The 20,513-nt window shown below is 46.9% G+C and overlaps 1 protein-coding gene across 6 annotated transcripts in view; it reads left to right on the top strand.

The window, feature by feature from the left end:
- ep300b (E1A binding protein p300 b) overlaps positions 1–20,513 on the top strand; it is a 38,010-nt gene that overhangs the window by 10,032 nt on the left and 7,465 nt on the right. Inside the window, exons 9-28 of one of the 6 annotated variants that reach the window (XM_031576850.2) lie at positions 243–360; positions 594–792; positions 1,005–1,094; positions 1,459–1,544; positions 1,833–1,988; positions 2,119–2,646; positions 2,979–3,224; positions 3,774–3,948; positions 5,480–5,598; positions 8,423–8,662; positions 8,988–9,076; positions 11,035–11,115; positions 11,453–11,509; positions 11,689–11,766; positions 12,067–12,134; positions 12,363–12,525; positions 13,001–13,147; positions 13,513–13,626; positions 15,903–16,068; positions 18,839–19,006. In XM_031576850.2, the coding sequence (XP_031432710.1) occupies positions 243–360; positions 594–792; positions 1,005–1,094; positions 1,459–1,544; positions 1,833–1,988; positions 2,119–2,646; positions 2,979–3,224; positions 3,774–3,948; positions 5,480–5,598; positions 8,423–8,662; positions 8,988–9,076; positions 11,035–11,115; positions 11,453–11,509; positions 11,689–11,766; positions 12,067–12,134; positions 12,363–12,525; positions 13,001–13,147; positions 13,513–13,626; positions 15,903–16,068; positions 18,839–19,006 (3,088 nt within the window). Of the gene's footprint in view, positions 1–242; positions 361–593; positions 793–956; positions 1,095–1,458; positions 1,545–1,832; positions 1,989–2,118; positions 2,647–2,978; positions 3,225–3,773; positions 3,949–5,479; positions 5,632–8,422; positions 8,663–8,987; positions 9,077–11,004; positions 11,116–11,452; positions 11,510–11,688; positions 11,767–12,066; positions 12,135–12,362; positions 12,526–13,000; positions 13,148–13,512; positions 13,627–15,902; positions 16,069–18,838; positions 19,007–20,513 lie in introns of all 6 variants that reach the window. The other 5 variants (XM_031576840.2, XM_031576847.2, XM_031576835.2 and 2 more) reach the window with 5 other exon arrangements.

Below are 20,513 nucleotides of genomic sequence, written 5' to 3'. Positions count from 1 at the left end.
CGGGTTCAGTATAGCCGTGTGGTGTGCTTTTCTTTTTTAGAACTAGAAGATATATATAAAAAATAAATGCCAAAAGAAATATTTGCAATTACTGCAATTGTGATAACAATGTGATGTTCATAATAATGAGGTTGGACAAAACTTCTTCAAATAGTGTTTGGAAGTCCAGAGTCCGAACCCCTAAACATGAACCTCTGTGACCTGGACCCTTCCCTCCCCTCCCCTCCTCCTTATGTGAGCAGAGTACAGGCCATCTTCCCCACCCCGGACCCTGCTGCACTGAAGGACCGGCGCATGGAGAACCTGGTGGCGTACGCGCGGAAGGTGGAAGGGGACATGTACGAGTCGGCCAACAGCAGGGTGAGAGAATCTGCTCTGGTCACTTACAGGGCTCTGGGCACACCCCTGCCATGTTGGGTTGGGCTGCGAAGCGTGTTTGTTGTGAAGCGTGAATGATTACCCTTACCCTCAGAGTAAAGGTAGGCTGTTGAGAAACATTCATCCCTCGTTCCATTTCTTATTTCTTTTTCCTCTTGTTCTCCTCTTTGTGTGTGTGTGTGTGTGTGCCCTGCTGCTGTCTCTCTCGTCAACAGGCGGAATACTACCACCTCTTAGCAGAGAAGATCTATAAGATCCAGAAGGAGCTGGAGGAGAAGAGACGAACTCGCTTGCAGAAGCAGGGGATGATGCCCAATCAGCCTGGCATCATGCCGCCGTCGAACCTGCCCCCTGGCATGGGCCAGTCTCCTCTGGGCCCCGGGCAGTCTCCTCTGGGCCCCGGGCAGTCTCCCAGTACGTACAAATCTTCCTCTCCTGACGAGCCTAAGCATTTAGCAAACCATCAGGGTCTTTCTACAGTTATGTAGAATTCTGTGAACTTAATTAAAAACACTTCAAAGGTTAAAGGATAAACAAACAAAAACAACTCTTCTCTCTTCCTGTCTTTGGGTTTTCAGTCTCAGCTTACGAGTTTCTTATGACTCTCTCTGGCTGTGTCTCCTCAGACGGACCCCACGCCCACGCCGACCCCGCCCTCGCCCTCCCGCCCACGGGACCCAATCAGATGGTGGTGAACCGAATACAGAACCCCGCAGGTAAGCGCCCGCCCCGCCCCGCCCCGCCCTCGTCTGCCCTCGTCTGCCCCCACTTGTGATGGCCTCTGCCGCTCCCCCCCCCCCCCCCACACACACACACACACACACACACACACACTCCTCTGCTAGTACACGGCTGCCAACAAGAAAACTCATCCAAGCGATGGACCCTGTCGACAGCTCCTGTCACGGGGCAGCTTTAGTGCTCGTTTCATAGAAGTGAAGTTGCTCCTTTTGGACTGAGTGAGTGGGTGGGTGAAGGAGAGAGATGGGCAGACAGACAGAGGAAAAAGAATGGCTGCTTTGTGCTGGCTCGCGTGTCCTGAGCTTGTCTTTTCTCTCGTCTTTTCTCGTCTCTCCGCAGCCATGAATCAGTTCGGCCAGATGGGGATGCCGGGAGTCGGGCCGAGGTCGACGCCCCCTCTACCCATGGGAGGCCCACTCAATCAGGTCGGCTAGACAACGTTTGTTTTGATTGACATCTCATGTACCAATTATAGCGTCTTTTGTGTCTTCAATAAATTTTCACAAAACATGCACTTTAAAAGAATTGTAAAATGTATTGTTTTGAAAAGTGGTCGTCATGGTGACACAACAGATGGCCTTGATCTTTGATTCACATGTTATGGATAGCACAGATGCTTCCAAATGATTTGACTCAATCGTAGATGAGATTTTAGTTTAGGTGCTGTATGGTTTGTTTGCATGCAGTGAGTCTAACCTTCTTCCTGTCTTCAGATGGGTCGGGGAAGCCCCAGGATGGGTCAGCCCAACGTGTCCCAGCTGCAGAATCAGTACCTCCCGTCTGGGCAGTTCCCCGGCTCCAGTGCCGGCCTCAACACGGGCCCAGTGGGTATGGGCCAGTCGGGACCGCAGCAGCCTGGCATGAATCAGGTGAGACACCTGTGTACACCTGTGTGTGTTTATGGCTTTCTGTTTGTTTGTTGTGGTCGTCGTGTGTGTACCAGCTGAGGCATTGGTTCAATGATGGTCGTCATCATCCGTGTGCTCCCTCCCTCCGCAGGCTCAGATGCCCACCCCGACCTCTCTGCCCACCGTGGGCAGCCCAGTGGGGCAGCCTGGCTCAGTGTCCGGGGCGGCGGGCCCGGGTCCTGGGGCACCACCTGTGGGCTCCATGCTGCCGGGTAGTGTGCCCGGTGGTGGTGCCCCCTCCGGCATGACGCCGTCCTCTCAGCCCAACTCGCACGGGCACTGCCCACCACCTATGCGTCAGAGCTCGCCCTCTCCGGCGCGCAGCCTCACCCCGACCCCTCACCCCACGACCCCCGCCCACCCGGGCTCGCAGACCCCCCAGCCCCACACGCCAAACCCGCCTGCCATCACACCGTCGGCACCGCAGCAGCAGCAGCAGCAGCAACAACAACAACAGCAACAACAGCAACAACAACAGCAGCCACCCATGGCTCAGTCAAAGGGGCAAGGGCTGGGCGGGGAGAAAGTCAATCAGCAGCAGACGCTCGGGGGCGGTGCCTCGACAGCGTCTCTGCCCCCTCAGAACTCCCACATGCCTTCCCAGCACCCACGCACACCGGTGAGTAAGACAGACGCACCGCCTTTTTGGGCCGGGTTACCAGCCTCACATTGGTATTTCAGGCAACACCTGCAGACTCTGTTGGTGTTGATGGTTTGTTTTGGTTAATATCAGTGATTTGTTTGATGGGTCCTTAAAGGGTAGTACCCCCCTCCCAACACTCTTCATTTTGTCAACGTTTGGGACCCAGTTCTGTTTTTCTAGTCATCCCCCCCCCCAGGCTCTCTCTAACACCCTCTCCCCCCCCCCACCCACCCCAGGCTCTCTGTAACACCCCCCAGGCTCTCTGTAACACCCTCCCCATTCCCGTCTCATCCCACCATTTCCTCCAGCTCTCCCAGAAGTCCTCCCTGACGGCGGACGGACAGGCCTCCACGCCCGCCTCCGTCAGCAGCGTGGATCACAGCTCCCAGCTGCCCGCCTCCTCCGACGCCCCCGCTGCCGCGCTCACGCCCAAGGTGGAGGTCAAGCAGCAGCAGGTGACGGAGGACGAGGAGGAGGCCGAGTCGGACGGGAAGCACTCGGGCAAGATGGGCATGAAGCACAGCAGCGAGGTTAAGTCTGAGGAGAAGCCGGAGGTGAGAGGCGCCACAAAATCATCAATCAATCAATCAATCAATCAATCAATCATTACTAATAGTGCTGATCGGTGGACTTCAAAAACATACTCCTACTTGCTGGAGCTTGAGCACAGGTTATGTTTTTGGGAAATGCAAGTAAATATATATAAAAAAGACTGATATGCATACACCGTCTTGACTATGAGGATGTGAAGGCTTATTAGGGGCGACAGTGGTACAGGAGGTAGAGAAGTCGTTTAGTAATCAGAAGGTTGTTAGTTCAATTCCCTGTCGAAGCGTCCTTGAGCAAGACACTGAACCCCTAATTGCTCCTGATGTGCAGTGTGCCATCAGTGTAAAATGTGTATACATTGTAAGTTGCACATATGTAAGTCGCTTTGGTCTGCTAAATGACTAAATGTAAATGTAAATGAAGGGTGCTGGTGTTGACTGTGACCAATGCTGAGTGTTGGCCATGCGATTGGTTGGAAGCTGACCACTCTGTGTTGATCTTGGCCATGCGGTTGGTTGGAAGCTGACCACTCGCTGTTGATCTCGTCCAATCAGGTGAAGAAGGAGGAGCCCTCTGACGGCTGTAAGGCGGAGCCTATGGAGACGTCAGTCACGGCCAGCGAAGACAGGAAGCCGGAGATGAAGATCGAACCCAAAGAGGAAGAGGAGGGGTCAGGCGTCGCCGGTGCCAACAGCAGCTCCCCTGCGAGCGCCCAGAGCAAGAAGAAAAGTACGCCCCCCAGCTTTTCCTCATTCAGTCACAGCTCCTCCAAATATTCACTCATAACACACCTCACACACACACCTCAAACACACACCACACACACACACACTCACTCATAACACACCTCACACACACCTCAAACACACACCACACACTCACTCACTCACTCATAACACACCTCACACACACACACACACACACCTCACACACACACACCACACACACACTCATAACACAGCTTTCCTCATTCGGTCACAGCTCCTCCAGATATTCACTCATAACACACCTCACACACACACCTCAAACACACACCACACACTCACTCACTCATAACACACCTCAAACACACACCACACACACACACACCTCACACACACACACCACACACACACTCATAACACAGCTTTCCTCATTCGGTCACAGCTCCTCCAGATATTCACTCATAACACACCTCACACACACCTCAAACACACACCACACACACACACACACACACACACCACACACACACCACACACACACTCATAACACACCTCACACACACACCTCACACACACTCATAACACAGCTTTCCTCATTCGGTCACAGCTCCTCCAGATATTCACTCATAACACACCTCAAACACACACCACACACTCACTCACTCACTCATAACACACCTCACACACACACCTCAAACACACACCACACACTCACTCATAACACACCTCAAACACACACCACACACTCACTCATAACACACCTCACACACACACCTCAAACACACACCACACACTCACTCATAACACACCTCACACACACACCTCACACACACCTCACACACTCACTCATAACACACCTCACACACACACCTCACACACACCACACACACACTCACTCACAACACACCTCACACACACCACACACCTCACACACACACCTCACACACACCACACACTCACTCATAACACACCTCACACACACCACACACTCACACACACCACACACACACCACACACACACCATTCACTCACTCATAACACACCACACACACACCACACACACACACCTCACACTCACTCATAACACACCTCACACACACCTCAAACACACCTCACACACACCTCAAACACACACCACACACACCTCAAACACACACCACACACACCACACACTCACTCATAGCACAGCTTTCCTCATTCAGTCACAGCTTCCTCCAGATATTTGTGTGTAAAAAATGTGCTTGAAATCTGTGCTAGTTTTGGCAGGCTACATACTTAGTCAGTTAAATCACCTGGTCACAGTCGGCCATCGTCTAGATAGAGGTGCTATGCCTATGTCATTCTGTGTATATTATTTATCATAGTGAACACGTATCCAGGTCTCCCTTGAAAAAGAGATTCTTAATCTCAATGGGTTTTCTCCTGGTTAAATAAAGGTTAAATAAACGTATACCTAATCGTCCATTTTTTTCAGGATGAAGCTTTCAAAACAGTACTAGCTGTTAATCCTTAAATCCTTTCTACCCCACTCCCCACCCCACTCCCTCCACCTGTAGTCTTCAAGCCGGAGGAGCTTCGGCAGGCGCTCATGCCTACCCTGGAGGCCCTGTATCGGCAGGACCCCGAGTCCCTGCCCTTCCGTCAGCCCGTTGACCCCCAGTTACTGGGAATACCCGTACGTATTCGAACTAGTAACAAAACTAACCTGGTAAGGGACTGCGCTGCTCTCCATTTTGCTCCTCGCTCCCCCCCTCCCTCCCTCCCTCCTCAACACGTAGACAATCACACTTTTCTCTCCTTTTGCAACTGGATGTCATACTTCACTTGTTTGTTTCTTCCCTCCCTCCTCCCCCTAAATGTGTCGGTATATTCACCCCTCATGTCATACAAGCACAGGACTAGAACAGGAGGTGTATAGTATAACAGAGTGTGAATGTGTGTGTGTTTGTGTGTGTGTGTGTGTGTGTGTGTGGTGATGCTTGTGTTGTGTGTCCCACCAAAGGAAGGAGTATGGTTTACGAACAGCTCTGTTTGTGTGCGCGTGTGTGTGTGTGTGTCTGTGTCTGTGTGTGTGTGTGTGTGTGAGCATGCACGCACGCCAGTCCCCCCATGCTTTCCCCCCTCCAATTCACTTGCTGCTGATCACCGTAGTTTTCATTTTGTTGTTGTTGTTGTTGTTGTTTAATTTAGCTTTATCTGTGTCAAATAAAGCAACGCTCTGAGCATCTGTTTGACTGAACTTGTCTCCTTAGTTAAGAACATTTATTTAATTAATTATTATTATTATAGCCTTGACTACTGAGAAGTCTCTACTCTAAACATCTACAGAATAGATCACTGAAAGTGGTACAGGAGGTAAAGAAGTCGTTTAGTAATCAGAAGGTTGCTAGTTCGATTCCCTGTCGAAGCGTCCTTGAGCAAGACACTGAACCCCTAATTGCTCCTGATGTGCAGTGTGCCATCAGTGTAAATGTAAAATGTGTATACATCCTTGTAAGTGGCTTTGGATAAAAGCGTCTGCTAAATGACTAAATGTAAATGTAAGTTGTAATGAGTCCGAGTGCCGGCCCGTCCAGGGGACAAGTTCATCGACACACATGCTTCCACACCGTTGCTTTATTTCTGCCTCTGTTCCCGTAAAGTTTTTGAACTTGTCAAGTTTGATCCATTGCTTGTTTTGTGTTGTTTAAGCTAATGCAAAATCACAAGGTTGCACACGTCTGCACCAGTAATGTGTTGCAGTATAATTATAATATAAATATAAAATATTATAAATATAACTATTTTGCATTTTGGAGTGAAGAAGTGTGCCAGCCCCTCTGAGTGGGAAACCAGATTTCAATATGAAAGTAATTGTTGTGGTGTTCACTGTCTGACTGCATCATAGCAACACAACGTAACTGTTGTCATCCACTTCAGTTATAAAGCCAGTGGATATGCCCTGTGCTCCTCCTAATATGCATCTGGGTAAATAAATGACCAAAACTGCTTTTGGATTTATTTCTCCTAGTGTAAAAAGTCACTTTTAATAGATTTCAAATTCCCTATTGGTTGTCTTTTGATCCACTCTTGTTTGGCACGCTTCTTCTCCACGCCTGAATCAGACCCTTGACCACCAGCAGCTGCAGTGAAAACCTAAAATGCAATTTAAACCATTTGATTCCTAAATCAAGGTTTGCCCCTTTTCAGCTTTTATAGCTTTATTTAGTCCTTACGGCTGAGTTCCAAAAGCTGTCTCAATGCAAATCTGCGTTAGCTCGAGTCTCTTAATTGAGGGGGATTAGTGTGTCTCGCTTCAAATGTTCTGTTGTGGTGGTCAGACTCCGTGTGCCTAGCTTGTTCTTGTTCTTGTTCTTGTGGTGTGTGTGTGTGTGTGTGTGTGTGTGTGTGTGTGTGTGTGTGGTGTTGCTTCTTTGAAACATGTTGTGGCTCCAGTCCCCTCAACTTTGCACCCTGACGTGTTTTGTCCCCCCCCCCCCCCCCCCCCCATAAAATCCCAAATCACACCGAAGTACAAAGCAGTGTTGCAAGTCACGAATGCTTTGTACTGTTTGTGTCCTCAGTCTAGCCTTGAACTATCCTAAATGATTGCATATGAACAATCACAGGTTCAGATCAGAGACCGAAAGTCTTAATTGGGCCCCCCTCTACATGTACTTCATCTTCCTCCCCTGCAATGTGTGTGTGTGTGTGTGTGTGTGTGTGTGTGTGTGTGTGTCTGTGCTGACTTGGATGTGTGTGTGTGTGTGTGTGTGTGTGTGTGTGTGTGTGTGTGTGTGTGCGTGTGTGTGCTCGCTCATGCACGAGGGAGAGAGATCAGCGGTGCCGGGTTGTGAGGAAGGGAGAAGCTGTCATGTCTTTCTGTCTGCACACGAACCTCTCTGCAGCCCTCACCATTGTCTCCCCCGCACCCTCTTCTCTCCTCTCCTCTCCTCTCCTCTCCTCTGCTCTGCTCTGCTCTGCTCTGCTCTCCTCTCCTCTGCTCTGGCTCGCCGTGGACCTCCGGTTGCTCCGCCTGCTCCTGCTCCTGCTCCTGCTGCTGCTGCTGCTGCTCCGACTGACCTCCGTCACGCTTCTATCCTGCTCCTGCTCCTGCTGCTGCTCCTGCTCCTGCTCCTGCTGCTGCTCCGACTGACCTCCGTCACGCTTCTATCCTGCTCCTGCTCCTGCTCCTGCTCCTGCTGCTGCTCCGACTGACCTCCGTCACGCTTCTATCCTGCTCCTGCTCCTGCTGCTGCTCCGACTGACCTCCGTCACGCTTCTATCCTGCTCCTGCTCCTGCTCCTGCTGCTGCTCCTGCTCCTGCTGCTGCTCCGACTGACCTCCGTCACGCTTCTATCCTGCTCCTGCTCCTGCTGCTGCTGCTGCTCCGACTGACCTCCGTCACGCTTCTATGCCACTGCTGTGTCGCCCGCTGGCTCTCCCCATCCTCCTCCTCCTCCCCCTCTCTGCGCCCGTTCCCGTTCCTCCTAACCTGGTGGCCCATCCATCCTCCGCAGGACTACTTTGACATCGTCAAGAACCCCATGGACCTGTCCACCATCAAGCGTAAGCTGGACACGGGCCAGTACCAGGAGCCTTGGCAGTACGTGGAGGACATCTGGCTCATGTTCAACAACGCCTGGCTCTACAACCGCAAGACGTCCCGCGTCTACAAGTACTGCTCCAAGCTGGCCGAGGTGTTCGAGCAGGAGATCGACCCCGTCATGCAGGGCCTGGGATACTGCTGTGGGAGGAAGGTTAGTTAGTGTGTGTGTGTGTGTGTGTGTGTGTGTGTTTTATTTTCACACAGGGTTGGTTTACTAGAGTGTGAGTGTGTGTGTGATTTAATCTTGGTGTGTGATGTAGGGTATACATTGACCCGGTTAGTGTGTGTGTGGGTTGGTTAAGAGTTGTATTTCTGTTTGTGTGGTTCACTAGAGTGTGAGTGAGCCTCCTCAGCAACATTGACCCGTTTGTTGCCCTGGGTAAAGGCTGATTGGTGAGTGTCTCTCTCTCTCTCTCTCTCTCTCTCTCTCTCTCTCTCTCTCTCTCTCTCTCTCTCTCTCTCTCTCTCCTCCTCAGCTGGAGTTTTCCCCCCAAACCCTCTGCTGCTACGGGAAGCAACTGTGCACCATCCCCCGAGATGCCGCCTTCTTCAGCTACCAGAACAGGTGAGTGATGAGTAGAATCTCCGCCGCCGCCCCCCCCCCGGTTCTTAGAACCACAGACTAGAACACACACACAAGGGCAACAAATGAGCTCCAGCCCTTTTTCCATGGAGTAGTTTCCAATACTTTTTTTTCCCTCCCTTTTTATAAAATTGGTTGTTTTCCATTGATTTAATGTCCCCAGCCGTATGATATTCTGTGACTGTTGCACTATTCTGCTTGATCACGGGCGATCTAGAGTTAACTGGTACATCTCTGCTGATGCACAATCCCACCTTCTTACATCATGTTTTTCCCACCATTTTCATTTAAAACAAAAGTGGCATTTTTAAAGTGGGTCCCTATTCCTACGCAGTGAATGATGTTGGGAGTACAGCAGATTTACAAAGCTGAGAACAAATGTTGACATGAGACGAAATATTGAGACCGGTACAAAACGGTGGCAATTTATTTTTGATTGGCATACAGTAATGAACATGATGAGAAATTGCTTTGTGTGATTGAGAAGAATGTGATTTCATTAAGTTTTAATAACTCTTTTGTTTTATTCGCCCGTCATCTCTGCTGATGTAGATTAACTTTGGGCGAGCCTCAAACATCAGGATTCAAACACAAATCATAGTTCTGTTCTATTGCACAATAATGATCCTCTGAATCTTTAGCAAACTCAAGGCTGCACGTGGATCGCACGAGTTGGCAAACAATGTTTAGGTAATTAGGAAACGCCTGACTTCCTGTCCTGCGGTTTAGTACAATTCCTTATCAGTTCCCAAACTGATATCCACATAGTTTTTAGTTTTTTTTGTTCTTTTGGCATTTTTGCTTGCTATTTTAATGAAAGCAGTACTGATTGTCGTCCTGTAGCCCTGATGATCATTTCACAGACCTCTAGTGGTGAAAAGGTGGAATTACAATACACGTCAGGTCAGCAGCTTCAGAGCGCATAAGGGCCAATTTATGACTGTGTTGGCATGTAATGCCAATATTGTGAAGATCTTGCAACTATACTAGGTGCCTTAGCGTGCAATACTGTAGCCCATTACTGCTACCACAAACACTAAAACCTCAACTAAAATGGAAGTGTTCCTAAATAAGACCTTTGTTACAAGATCAGTTCAAATCTAAGTATAGTTCAGGTAGTGAATGGATCCGTATTTGAGTTATGCAGAATGAATGTATTCAGAGCATTACGCATGATGTCCTGTTGCACGAACTGATGATCTTTTTGAGATGTTGTGAGGTTAAAATAAATTAATAAATAAATCAACTCAACTCCTGAGGTAGGTGGGGTGGGGACCCACTTCAAAAATGGCACGAGAGGATGATGGTTCGCTGTCGCACCAATTGTTCTTCCTCCACGTCCCCAACTTTTAATTTTCACATGTTGCCATTTTGCCATCTTTTTTTATGATTTTTTTGGCCATGTGGATGTCTGGAGGTTAATATGTGCTTTTGCCTTGGCTTCCTGCTCTGTGTTTTTATCTTTGACGTTTGTGATGTCTCTCTTCGCCTCCCTGGTCCCAGCGTCCCCCCGTCCCCTCGTCTGTCTGTCCGTCTGTCTGTCTGTCGGTCTTTCATGTCTCGTCCATAACATTTTGGTTTTCACACTTTTTAAAATATTCATTCTACCTTCTCCCTCCCCCTTCTTCCCTTCTTCCCTCCCCTTTTTAATGCTTGTGATGTCTGCATTGGCCTGCTATGGTGTGACCAATCATCCGCTCCGAAATTTACACGCTATCCAAAACACAATCTGCCCACACAAAAATGCTGCATCATGATTGGCTGCTCCCCTACGACGACGGCCCCGCTCCCTCTGCTCCTCCTGTGTGCCCGCACCCCATTGGCCTGCTCCGCTCTGCCCCGCCCCTGCCCTGCCCTGATTGGTGGCTACGTCCGCGTGCCTTCTCTGTGATTGGCTGTGAACGGTGTAGTTCACCCAAATATGGGCTTATTGCTGACAGGTACCACTTCTGTGAGAAGTGTTTCAACGAGATCCAGGGCGAGAGCGTCTCCCTGGGCGACGACCCCTCCCAGCAACAGACGTGAGTATCCCCACTCTCTTTCTAACATTTCAGTGTTCATATGTATCATATGCGACGCTTTTCCCACTGTAAGTGCTAATGTGAGATGCATGTCGATGTTGTTGTTAGAAAGGGGATATATATATTCTCTACAGTTCTACTACATCTGCCATACAGAGACACACCTGTTGGTTCCCCAAGTGAGTGTGTAATGCCATATGTCCAATCTGATGTGTCTAACTCTGTTAACCCACATGGCTGGGCCTCTCTGTCTCTCTCTCTGTCCCCCGTCTGTCTGTCTCTCTCTCCGTCCCCCGTCTGTCCCTCTCTCTCCGTCCGTCTGCTCCTCGGACCACAGATCCATCAACAAAGAGCAGTTTCAGAGGAAGAAGAACGACACGCTGGACCCTGAATTGTATGTGCTGCTCTGAGAATACCGAAATATCCGCTGTAGATATTATCCAATGTTTCCCTTAAACAATCCCTGTTAACAAACTATTTAGAGCACTAAAATCTCTTACAAGTTTTGCAGGGGTTTCCTGTCGTACTTTACAATGTGTTAATATCTCTCTCTCTCTCTCTCTCTCTCTACAGACTTGTTGAATGTACTGACTGCGGTCGTAAAATGCATCAGATTTGCATTCTGCACAACGACACAATTTGGCCAGCAGGGTGAGTTGTAGACGCATTCGTGTTATTATGTGTGTGTGTGTGTGTGTGTGTGTGTTTCATTTACATTTAGTCATTTGGCCAGCTGGGTGAGTTGTAGACGCATTCGTGTTATTCGATTCGTAGAAGTAATGCACCGTCAGCTTAAACATAAATACAGAACTTTCTACTCATAGTCTTTGAAGACTGCGAGTCTTTGATTTTGATTTTTGGGCCATGAGAAGCTCTGCACTCCATGTTTTGTGTTTTCTCTGAACCTGTGTTCCTCTTCCCCACCTTCCTTCCTCCCTTCACTCTCAACAGCTTTGTGTGTGACAGCTGCCTCAAGAAATGTAATAAGACGAGAAAGGAGAACAAGTATGCGGCCAAAAGTAAGTGGGGTGACAGAAAATCAGAGAGAGAGAGGCACACAGCCACACTCGTCACACCTCGTCATATTTGTGAGGTCACCTTTTTCATGGGATTTCTGAATTGCCTGAAAGGAATATCAAACCACAAAATGGAAGCAAAACTAATATAAATGCCTCAATCTGATCCAATAGTCATCAACTTGGCTTTTATCATCCCCACTCCACCCCACCCTTCCTTTCCTTCTGCAGGACTGCCCCAGACCAAGTTGGGCGGCTTCCTTGAGATGCGGGTCAACGACTACCTGAGGCGGAACAACCACCGGGACCTGGCACCGAACACGGGCGACGTCACGATCCGCGTGGTGCATGTCTCGGACAAGGTGGTGGAGGTGAAGGCGGGCATGAAGGCCAGGTAAGTGGCGACAGTGGTACAGTAGGTAGAGAAGTCGTTTAGTAAGCAGAAGGTTGCTAGTTCGATTCCCTGTCGAAGTGTCCTTGAGCAAGACACTGAACCCCTAATTGCTCCTGATGTGCAGTGTGCCATCAGTGTAAATGTAAAATGTGTATACATTGTAAGTCGCACATATGTAAGTCGCTTTGTTACACCATGCTTTGTATTGCTCTTAGCTTGACTGTTCTCTCCCTTGTACGTCGCTTTGGACAAAAGCGTCTGCTAAATGACTAAATGTAAATGTAAGGATCCCTTGCTGATTAATTCAGTGATTTTTTTTTTTTTTTTTTTTTTTTTTTTTTTTTTTTTTTTAAAAGGCCTTCATAGTAGACGAGTGATGGTTCTGGGACGTATCAACTCGGAGCATAGCTTTCTTACACCACCTGGGGTTTGTTTGTGGGGTGGCAGTAAAACTAATCCGTTGTGACCCATACAGGTTTGTGGACAGCGGTGAGATGTCGGAATCCTTCCCCTACAGAACCAAAGCTCTCTTTGCCTTCGAGGAGATCGACGGCGTGGACGTGTGTTTCTTTGGCATGCACGTGCAGGAGTACGGCTCCGACTGCCCACCACCCAACCAGAGGTCAGGAGTGCTTCACTCTTCAGACACGCCCCACTGTTTTAACATGACTCTTTTTACTTAACAGTGCATAAGTATGAAACGAACAAAGAGTCAAATATCTTCACTCTTCAGACACTCCCCACTATATTAACATGACTCTTTTGACTTAACAGTGCATAAGTATGAAACGAACAAAGAATAAAATATCAGCGCCATTGTTCGGTAAAATCACTACTTTTGAGTGCGGATTAAAAACAGCAATCCTGTTGGTCTTCGTATTAAAAACACTTTCTCCGGGAATAGCTTGATGATGACCAGCTCACTCCTCTGAGTTCATACCTTATGTAACCTCTGATGTCTTTCCCCTTTTCTGTCTTGTTGTGTAGGCGAGTGTATATCTCCTACCTGGACAGTGTGCACTTCTTCCAGCCTCGACACCTGAGAACGGGAGTCTACCACGAGATCCTGATCGGGTACCTGGAGTACGTGCGGAGGCAAGGGTGAGGAACCACAACGCAATCTTGAAACCGAATTTAACGTTGCCATAAACCCGCAGCTAAACAGACCTCTGTGTTAGTTAGTCGTACTCGTATCTGATTTGTAACTGGTTAGTAACCGGCTACTTACTCTGTGTTTCCCCTACCATTATATTAGAGGCGCCTCGCCTCGCCCCCACAACGGCATCCCCCGCCCCCCCTGGAAGGTCGAGTTCATTTTGTTCAATTTTATTTTCTATAAAGCACCAGATCACAACAGAAGTAATTTAAGGTTACCTTTCCTATAGAACAGGTCTATAGCTTGTTCTTTTATTAAACAAAAAAATAGCCTTATGTTATTTATGTTATTTACACGACGGAATGTAATTTCTGTCTCTACATGGTCGCGCGTTTACAATTCTCCTCTGCTCTCTGTATCGCGCACGGCAGAGTTCCGCCCCGATGCGCGCACACACACGCGCACACACACACACACACACACACACACACACACACACACACACACACACACACACACACACACACACACACACACACACACAGAGAGAGACACACGTGCACAGGTGAGCACAATCCCACCAGCGGACAGAATTGGGCTTAAGAATCAGTGCACAGCTACGGACACTTATACGTTTTTAAGAACACATTTCCAGGCGTTCATGAATCCGGCAGAGATCTTTTCTTTGGTTGGTCTTTCGAAGTCCGTCAGAAGATATTTAAGACATTTATCATTTTCCGCGAGTTGTGCGTGGCCCTTTTTACATAGTCTGGTAATAAATCTATGAAATGTAATGAAAATTATTTATTTTGCTGTGAATAATGAAGGAAGCAATAAATCCGATTATTTCCCAAACCCTCGAGAGCTGTTGCCATGGAGATTTAATGTTTCTTTCTGTTTGAAGATAAGGTAGCAGCTAGTGTTGAAGAACGGATGACTTGAAATTGGACAACTTTAAATTAATATATGAAATTGAACAACATCAACACCTATACGGATAAAATAAATAAACAAGGATAGCAAAACCGATTGATAAGCATAGAATGAGCGGCAGAAACGCAGGCAGGACGTCAGATGACGAGACGGATCACAGTGACACAGTCTGTTTTTTTTTCGTCATATGTGAAGGCTGAGACATTCAGAACATTTTATTCAGTCTTACTGATGGCCATTTTGTAATGCCAACAGGTGCACTTCGTTGTGGATAAGTAAAGCCTATTTTGCTACATTTTTGTAGTCCTGGTAATCTTTTGTTTGGCATATTGGTAAGGTTATTTAGAGGACCATTTCCCAATGGTTTTGTTCTTGATGAATGAATGTTTTTTTTTATTAATCAGTTATTTTTCAACAAATAACTCAATTATAATTACAAAGAGGAAAATTCGCAATTTTTTTATTGCAACTTTTACTTGCTCTGGAAATTTCATCGCAACAAACACCTAAAAACACAGCAACTTTCATCGCAACTTTTTGGAAAAGCTCCCGCGAAATCAGGAATTTTAGGCCGCAACTATCTTTAAAAATATTTCTTCCAGAAGCCCAGAAAGGTACACTGCTGTGACAAAAGCTGCACACTTTGTGGATAATTGTCATAAAAGGAAATGTTCCAATGTTTAGTTCAATGTAGTACAGTTCAAATAATTGTTCAGTTTGGTATAATGACTGCTGTTATTAAAAGAAACACATGAACACCCTGATTCCTTTAACTGTGTGCGCCCCCCCCCCCCCCCGCCCAAAACTGTAAACCTAGGGGAAACACTTTAGCTGTGTGCGCGCCCCCCCCGCCCAAAACTGTAAACCTAGGTGAAACACTTTAACTGTGTGCGCCCCCCCCCGCCCAAAACTGTAAACCTAGGTGAAACACTTTAACTGTGTGCGCCCCCCCCCGCCCAAAACTGTAAACCTAGGGGAAACACTTCAACTGTGTGCGCCCCACCCCAGGGGAAACACTTTAACTGTGTGCGCCCCCCCCCCCGCCCAAAACTGTAAACCTAGGGGAAACACTTCAACTGTGTGCGCCCCACCCCAGGGGAAACACTTTAACTGTGTGCGCCCCCCCCCCGGTGAAACACTTTAACTGTGCGCCCCCCCCCCCCCCCCAAAACTGTAAACCTAGGGGAAACACTGTAACTGGTTCCATCTATGTAATCTATATCTGTCTGACCATAGGTATTTGTCCCCTCAGTATATTTCTAACCTGGTGTTTTGGACCTGTATGTATTTCTAACCTGTTGTTTTGGACCTGTATGAATGTTTTCGAACCTGTTACCTGTTACCTCAGGTACACGACGGGGCACATTTGGGCGTGCCCACCCAGCGAGGGTGACGACTACATCTTCCACTGTCACCCCATGGACCAGAAGATCCCCAAGCCCAAGCGGCTGCAGGAGTGGTACAAGAGGATGCTGGACAAGGCCGTCACGGAGCGCATCGTGCACGACTACAAGGTGGGCTATGTGTGGATGACCTAAATTTCCTTCGGGATTAATAAAGTATCCATCTATCTATCTATCTATCGATCTATCTCTATCTATCTATCTATCTATCTATCTATCTATCTATGTGTACGTTTGTGTTGGGAAATTAGGGCTGAACGATTAATTGCATTTGCGATTTAATCGCGATATGATCTTTTTCTTAAGATGGTCAATTTTGCACACAGTGTTTAAAAAGTGCATGCCTTGTGTTTATTCTTACAATGACTTTGTTTAAATTACTTAAATGCACAGTGGCAAAGCCACCGATTTGTTGTTCTTGATTCTGTAATGAGCAATTAAATAAAAAAATAAATTGTGGGAAATAATATTTTACACTTAATGTATCTAATATTGTGTTGGTCATATTGAAATCATTCATTACGATTTGTTGGGGGGGAAATTAGGATAAAATAAAAAAATCGCATATTAAATCGCAATCGCAATATTGGGGGGAAAAATCGCAATTATATTATTTCTCCAAATCGTTCAGCCCTATGTGAAATGATAATGAGGTATTATTTAAGTCTTGTCTAGAACTACTGAGTGAACTTAGACAGCCAACAGACTTGTCTATCAAGCTTGTTTGGTCAGTGATGTATTTTGGCGATATATATATATATATATGTGTGAAGGATTTGCAGAACAGGATTAAAGAATCAGAATGAATGATTCTCTAATCTAATCAGTAATCCAACGATTATTCATATTCATTTGTATTTTGCCACAAATGTGACAATGGTTGGGATGTAAGGGGTCTCTGGTTAAGTGTCCTGCCTTCTGGAATACTGTGTCCTTGGGATAGCAGGAGGTGCGATGGAATAGGTGTCTTTTTCTCAACCTCTTATCTCAGGTCATGTCAGTGTCATTGTATTCCTTATATCCCCGACCCCATGATACAGGCCTCTGAAACAATTGCTCACGGCTGGATCCTCTAATGCAGGGGTTTTCAACCAGGGGTCCGTGGCCCCCTGGTGGTCTGCGACGGCAATGCAGGGGGTTCCGCGACATGAGCCTATGTTGATCAGTTTACCATTGACTTTTTTTATTTTTATAAATATACCTGGGCCTGTCGACATATTTATGTCTGAATAGCCAAGTCGCATTGCCCAAAATACTGATGTAGACCCATATTCAGCGAAGAAATTACACTGACAAGTATTATAGGCAGAATATGTGTGCGGGGGAGGGGGCGTGGCGGCGGTTACAAACATGAAAAAGAAGGGTACGGGACTGTAAAATGTTTTGGGAATCACTGGCACATCAGTGGGCCGCGGATTACTTTCTGGTCAGAATGGTGGTCCCTGGGACAAAACCAGTTGAAAACCCCTGCTCTAATGAACAACTTCCCCTGTGAACCAACATTGTGGCCGGTCCTGTATATCAGAGTATAGCTTCCTGATACGTATTCATGTAGGGTCGGGGCTATTGGTTGACACCCCTTCTTCTGTTCAGGATACTTAAACTTCAATGTCTAATCAGAGACCACGGGTGAATCTTCTGAGTGAAACCTTCCCCTCTCTCCACCCATCTGTGGTATTAGAAAAATGACCAACACGTGGCGGCAGTGTGCTATTAAAGCTGTTCTTCATGTTTGCGACTTCCAACTTGGAGCACAAAACTACATAGTGTATATCCTGGGCGTCTAGTAGGAACGACAAAGTGAATTTGCGTATGGATGTTATAGACCAACCTACCTACAGAAATATACCTTTTAGAAATGGTTCAAATGTATTTTAGGCCAGCCCACATACTGTTGTCAATGGTAAACTTTCACCACCCTAATGTCTGTATTATCCAGCTACAGTGGTACAGTAGGTAGAGAAGTCGTTTAGTAATCATAAGGTTGCTAGTTCGATTCCTTGTCGAAGCGTCCTTGAGCAAGGCACTGAACCCCTAATTGCTCCTGATGTGCAGTGTGCCGTCAGTGTAAATGTAAAATGTGTATACATTGTAAGTCGCACATATGTAAGTCGCTTTGGATAAAAGCGTCTGCTAAATGACTAAATGTAAATGTAAATGAATGGCAGTGCACACTAACAAAGACAAATATGACTAAAGAAATACAATCATAATAATAATAACAACAACATCCATGAGATGTAAATGTATCCACTGACTGGTCTTGGTATGTGTGTGTGTGTGTGTGTGTGTGTGTGTGTGTGTGTGTGTGTGTGTGTGTGTGTGTGTGTATTATCCACTGACTGGTCTTGGTATGTTCTGTGTGCAGTGTGTGTGTGTGTGTGTGTGTGTTATCCACTGACCAGGGCCAATCTGTGTGTGTGTGTGTGTGTATTATCCACTGACTGGTCTTGGTCTGTTCTGTGTGCAGTGTGTGTGTGTGTGTGTGTGTGTGTGTATTATCCACTGACCAGGGCCAATCTGTGTGTGTGTGTGTATTATCCACTGACTGGTCTTGGTATGTTCTGTGTGCAGTGTGTGTGTGTGTATTATCCACTGACCAGGGCCAATCTGTGTGTGTGTGTGTGTGTGTGTATTATCCACTGACTGGTCTTGGTATGTTCTGTGTGTGTGTGTGTGTGTGTGTGTGTATTATCCACTGACCAGGGCCAATCTGTGTGTGTGTGTGTGTGTATTATCCACTGACTGGTCTTGGTATGTTCTGTGTGCAGTGTGTGTGTGTGTGTGTGTGTGTGTGTATTATCCACTGACCAGGGCCAATCTGTGTGTGTGTGTGTGTGTGTATTATCCACTGACTGGTCTTGGTATGTTCTGTGTGCAGGACATCTTCAAGCAGGCCACTGATGACCGAATGACCAGCGCCAAGGAGCTGCCCTACTTCGAGGGGGACTTCTGGCCCAACGTGCTGGAGGAGAGCATCAAGGAGCTGGAGCAAGAGGAGGAGGAGAGGAAGAGGGAGGAGAACAGCACCTCCAGCGAGAGCATCGATGTGAGTCAACCGTCGATGGATTTATTTATTGTTACACCAGGTTCTATTGCTCGTAGCTTGACTATTCTCTCCCTTGTACGTCGCTTTGGACAAAAGCGTCTGCTAAATGACTAAATGTAAATGGAGTGTTTGGGGTTTTGAGGGTGACTGATAAAGGTCATATAGATTTTGTCATTAGTTTCTCTGTCGTCGTGGATTTCACCCTGGTTCATATCCAGGGCTGCTTTCCCAAACGCTCTGTTGTTGTATGACCATCATTTACTGAATCTTCTTATTTAGATGGTCGTAGTGCAGCGTTTCTCAAAGTGGTGGGGCGCAGAGACGTGACGGGTGGGGTGTGAATGGAGGCGATGAACAGGAGAGAATTTTTTTTTACCCCTGATCTATGGCAATGCTTTCCTTTATAGACAATAGATTTTGATTGACGTCGGCGTATTAATTGCAGCGGGACAATTAAAAAACAAAACTTTAGTTTAGTTAGGGCTGTGTACTGTTCTCGCTACGTGTTTTACAAGACCAGTGTGTTGACAGTCAGTTCAACAGTCAGCCAAACTTTCACCAGCCAGGTAGCGAGCGCCTTGCTCCTTTACTGATGTCAGGTGAAAACTTATGAGTGAAACAATAATACACAAGAAACGGAAAATACTTAGAAGGTATCTTAACTAAACACAGCAAGTTACTATTAGATGAATTACACCAAGAATCAGAGCAACAACAGATTACAGCACAGCTGGCTAATAAGTGCTAACGTTAGCAACCAACGTAGTTATGAATGAATGGTGTGCTAACGGTCACATATTTGAATGTAACACATCTAAATGAATAATAATTACATTTTACGTTTCAACGAACTAACACAGTTCATAGAATTTAAACATAGGTCACTTCAACATATTTATCACAGTGTGAGACGAGGGTGCGAGGAAAAGCATAATTTAATAGAGGCTTACTAGATATGTGCGTTACTAACTGTCAGTTGTTCCCTATCCCACGAGACGACAATCATGTCAAAGTAAAAGTCCGTCAACAGAAAGAAATACAATACTGTGTGCGTGCAGGGATGGATTACCGAACGGGCCTACCGGCCTAGGCCCAAGGGCCCATGAGCTCAGGGGTGCCCTAAACCAGAGCCTCTGCGTGAAGTCGCTGTTATTAACTTTGCTTGCTGTCAATTGTTTTTAGACTTTGTATTTTGTTAATATCAGAGGTGGCTTAAATGTATCTTATTTGTGGTTGGAAGCGGTGTATTCTGACCCATGGTTTCATAATCCGTATGCATGTGTGCGTGTCCATAACAACAATACACTACAACATGAAATCACTCCAAGCAATATACATTTGCTGACCTAAATAACATGTTATTTGTTATTACTTGAGGTTATTTCAATAATTGACAATTTTAAGCTTGGCCTACCATTTTATGGGAGCGATGAGGTACAGGTGGGGCTTGAAAAGGCCCCCTTGTTCAAAGTGGGGAATGACAGAAAAAGTTTGAAAACCACTGTGG

Source organism: Clupea harengus, chromosome 1 (assembly GCF_900700415.2).
Source record: "Clupea harengus chromosome 1, Ch_v2.0.2, whole genome shotgun sequence".
In the NCBI taxonomy this organism is placed as follows: Eukaryota; Metazoa; Chordata; class Actinopteri; order Clupeiformes; family Clupeidae; genus Clupea; species Clupea harengus.
This window is presented reverse-complemented; position numbering and strand designations above follow the sequence as displayed.